A 4067-nucleotide genomic window follows, 5' to 3' on the forward strand; every position below is an offset into this window, starting at 1 on the left:
GGAGAAGATCTGGCATCACACATTCTACAACGAACTGCGTGTGGCACCGGAAGAGCACCCAGTCCTGCTTACTGAAGCTCCCCTCAACCCCAAAGCTAACCGTGAAAAGATGACACAAATTATGTTTGAAACCTTCAACACCCCCGCCATGTACGTAGCTATCCAGGCTGTGCTGTCCCTGTATGCCTCTGGTCGTACCACCGGCATTGTCTTGGACTCTGGTGATGGCGTGTCACATACTGTTCCTATCTACGAGGGATATGCCCTTCCCCATGCTATCTTGCGTCTCGACTTGGCCGGACGTGACCTTACCGACTACCTTATGAAGATCTTAACTGAACGTGGCTACACCTTCACTACCACTGCTGAACGAGAAATCGTTCGTGACATTAAGGAAAAGCTTTGCTATGTTGCTCTAGATTTCGAGCAGGAAATGACAACGGCCGCATCATCCTCTTCCCTAGAAAAATCCTACGAGCTTCCTGACGGTCAGGTTATTACCATTGGCAACGAAAGGTTCCGTTGCCCTGAAGCCCTCTTCCAACCTTCCTTCTTGGGCATGGAATCTTGTGGTATCCACGAGACTACCTACAATTCTATCATGAAGTGTGACGTAGATATCCGTAAGGATTTGTACGCCAACACTGTCTTGTCTGGTGGTACCACAATGTACCCAGGTATTGCTGACAGGATGCAGAAGGAAATTACTGCCCTGGCACCATCCACCATGAAGATTAAGATCATTGCACCCCCAGAGCGCAAGTATTCAGTATGGATTGGAGGTTCTATCTTGGCATCCCTCTCCACCTTCCAACAGATGTGGATCAGCAAGCAAGAATATGATGAATCTGGCCCCTCTATTGTCCACAGGAAGTGTTTCTAAATTCCTATCCTTTATTTAGGTTAACTGTACATGATTTAGGATATCAATTTTTACATTATTCCATTAGTATAAGTATTATGTTTATTTAAAAGGAATAAATTGATTTCTACTAAATTTATTTCGTACCCTTAGTTGTGCTAGATATTGAACCTTGTCTCCTTGCTAATTTCAGGTGCTTTCTGGATGTCGGGAACCCCTCGAGGGAGGTTCCTTGACCCTGGCGAGGGCCTCTTGATCTAGGGAATTGGATCTGCTCCAGTTCCCTGAATTAAGCCTGAATACCTTCCATATCCCCACTACATGCACTATAATCCTACGGGTTTAGTGCTCTCCCATGATTATCTGATGTCAAATTAAAATACTGGTTGTGTAGTGTTAGGGAACTGGCTGTTCCAGTGGATAAAATCTCGGGTGTTTAAGCAACCCTGAAGGGGTTCAGAGCTGGCGAAGTATAATACCAAATTTGTGGCAAGGAAAGTTGTTTAAAAGTTCTCGTTTAAAGAATTTATTCTGCCTCAAATACTTTAATTCCTGTTCCCTCGTCACCCCTCAAGGAAGGTTCCTTTATGGCCCCTCAAGGAAGGTTCCTTGATGTTGGTGAGGGGCTCTTGATTTAGGGAATTTGATCTGTGCTCCAGTTCCCCGAATTAAGCCTGAATACCTTCCACATCCCCCCCCCCCCCAGGCGCTGTATAATCCTCCGGGTTTAGCGCTTCTCCTTTATTATAATGTTCCCTCGTCAGAAGTACCTTTATGCTGATGAGGGCGACCCTCAAGGGAGTGTCCTTAATGCTGGTGAGGTGCTCGTGATTAGTGAATTGGATCTGCTTCAGTTCCTGGATTGAGCCTGAATGCCTTAAATCTCCCTCCATGCGCTGTATAATCCTATGGGTTAGAGCTCCCCCATGATTATAATTAGAATCCACTATTAAGTAGGGTGCAGAGTACAACGGGTACCTAGAGCATTCTTAAAATGAGAGGCTGAACTTGAAAGCCGGTTCGTGTGGCCCCTCAAAGAAGGTTCCTTGATGTTGGTGAGGGGCTCTTGATTTAGGGAATTGGATTTGTGCTCCAGTTCCCCGAATTAAGCCTGAATGCCTTCCACATCCCCCCCCCCCCAGGCGCTGTATAATCCTCCGGGTTTAGCGCTTCCCCCTTGATTATAATAGTGGATGCAGCACTAATTTTAACTGATGTGGTTCTCTCCCGTGCGACGAGCAGTCTTGTGTAAATGGTTACTTTCTATTACCTTGAGGGAGGTTCACTGATGCTGGCAAGTGGCTTACAGAAAATCCACTTTGGCTCGAAATATGCCTTAATTACCCCCCCCCCACCGTGTTTTATGATCCCTGGGGGTTTATCGTCCCCTTTTTCCCTCGTCCTAGTAAGGGTTTAAACTGTTATAGATAAAACGTCAATTACCCATGGGTATTCACTGCAGCTTTACATTAGACTGCAGAATGGATTAACTCTTATAATTTAACCTGGAACTAGCCCGGCTGCTAATTGCAGTATAAACTTTCAAGGCATCATTTATGATATTATGGTTGGTTAATGACGCTTCAAGCCTAGACTAAATGCGGATTAAATGTGAAAGTCGCTGTTCAACGGTCTAAAGTTTGATACCTTACATAGAATTAATATTCCGAGAGTAATAAGACACTGATTATTATTATTATTATAATCAAGGGGGAAGCGCTAAACCCGGAGGATTATACAGCGCCTGGGGGGGGATGTGGAAGGCATTCAGGCTTAATTCGGGGAACTGGAGCACAGATCCAATTCCCTAAATCAAGAGCCCCTCACCAACATCAAGGAAGGAACCTTCCTTGAGGGGAATAAGACACTGAGCTATGCAGTTCTGTACATAAGCCTACACGTGGATTTAGCCAGTTTAATATTCTTGATCGAGGGAGAAAACCGGTGCCAGTGAAGGGCTCTAGATCAAAGGAACTGGATACCCTTTGATTAAAACTTTATTAGGTTAGGCTTTGTATAGCTTCAGTGTAGAGCTATATGACCCTAGTGGGTTTTGTGGTTCTTTTTATTGTGTGTATATAAATTATGTGAGCAAATTACCTGCACGAAGTTAAATGTATTACCTGAATTATTTCCTGCAAGTAATTTGGGTGAGGTAAGTGGGACTTAACACTGTCACTCCCTCGATGCCACTCCCACAGAAAAAGCTAGACCTAACATTAAATTAATAATTACCGTATTAAGCATTAGTACCAATAATAGTGAATTATAAATTAATGTGGACTTTTTTTTATTATATTTAAACAGTACAGCAGTACATAATTCAAGAATATAAATAGACATAAAAAGATAACATAAAGTTCTCAGAACAATGGCTGCATCCACTAGTCACAAGTACGTTCGCACCTTGAGTATGCTCCACTTTCTTGGTTTGCCTGCCCCCCCCTCTCATCTGCGACTGCTCGAGAGAGTAGAGAACAGAGCAAGACGTCTCATCTCTCGTCTGGACCCATCCTGGATAGATCTGTCATTTCAGCAGAGCCTTCAACATAGGAGGGATGTGGGTGGCCTTACTGTTATGTACAAGGCCAATATTGTCAAAATACCACACTTGGATCCACTTCCAGGACAGCGTGAAACAAGCTTTTATGCCACAAGACGGGCAGAAAGCAGCAACTTCACTCTGGCTGTACCCTTCTCCAGAACATCACTCCATCTGAGATCATATATACCCAGGATGACTCGAGTATGGAACACATTCGTACAGCATAATGATGTCAACGAGATAAAGTCAGTTGATCAAATGAAAATGCTGGCCCACAGATGGCTCCAACTTCATCCTGTTCCCTACTTGTATGTCTCATAACAATAAAAATGCTTTCAAATGAGCTGATGTAGGTAACAGCTCTTAGCTTGTCAATAAAGCTAGGGATCCTTAACCTAGTCAAACCCTGTGTAAAAAAAAAAAAAAAAAATGAAAAAATGGCAATACATAAAGAATAAGCTTACAACAAAACGTCTCAAAACAACTACCAGTAACAGAGTACTAACCTATCATATATAACTTTAAAACAACATTAACATACCAATATTAGGTATTTACTAGAGCCTAACCTTTAACAAAGGCTCAAAACAATATTTAAAGGGTGACACAAGAAAAAACTGATTTCACAAAAAAGGAAAACCCATGCATATGCATACATGT

General features: G+C 42.9%; 1 protein-coding gene across 1 annotated transcript; it reads left to right on the top strand.

The window, feature by feature from the left end:
- LOC138851049 (actin, clone 403-like) lies at window positions 1–997 on the top strand (the record flags this gene model as incomplete). The annotated part of the gene is given in 1 exon segment (XM_070096011.1): window positions 1–997. A coding segment is annotated over 1 exon segment (883 nt), but the record flags the coding sequence as incomplete, so codon positions are not given.
- Between the last annotated feature and the right edge of the window lie 3070 nt (window positions 998–4067).

Source organism: Cherax quadricarinatus, chromosome 52, assembly GCF_038502225.1.
Source record: "Cherax quadricarinatus isolate ZL_2023a chromosome 52, ASM3850222v1, whole genome shotgun sequence".
Taxonomy (NCBI): Eukaryota; Metazoa; Arthropoda; class Malacostraca; order Decapoda; family Parastacidae; genus Cherax; species Cherax quadricarinatus.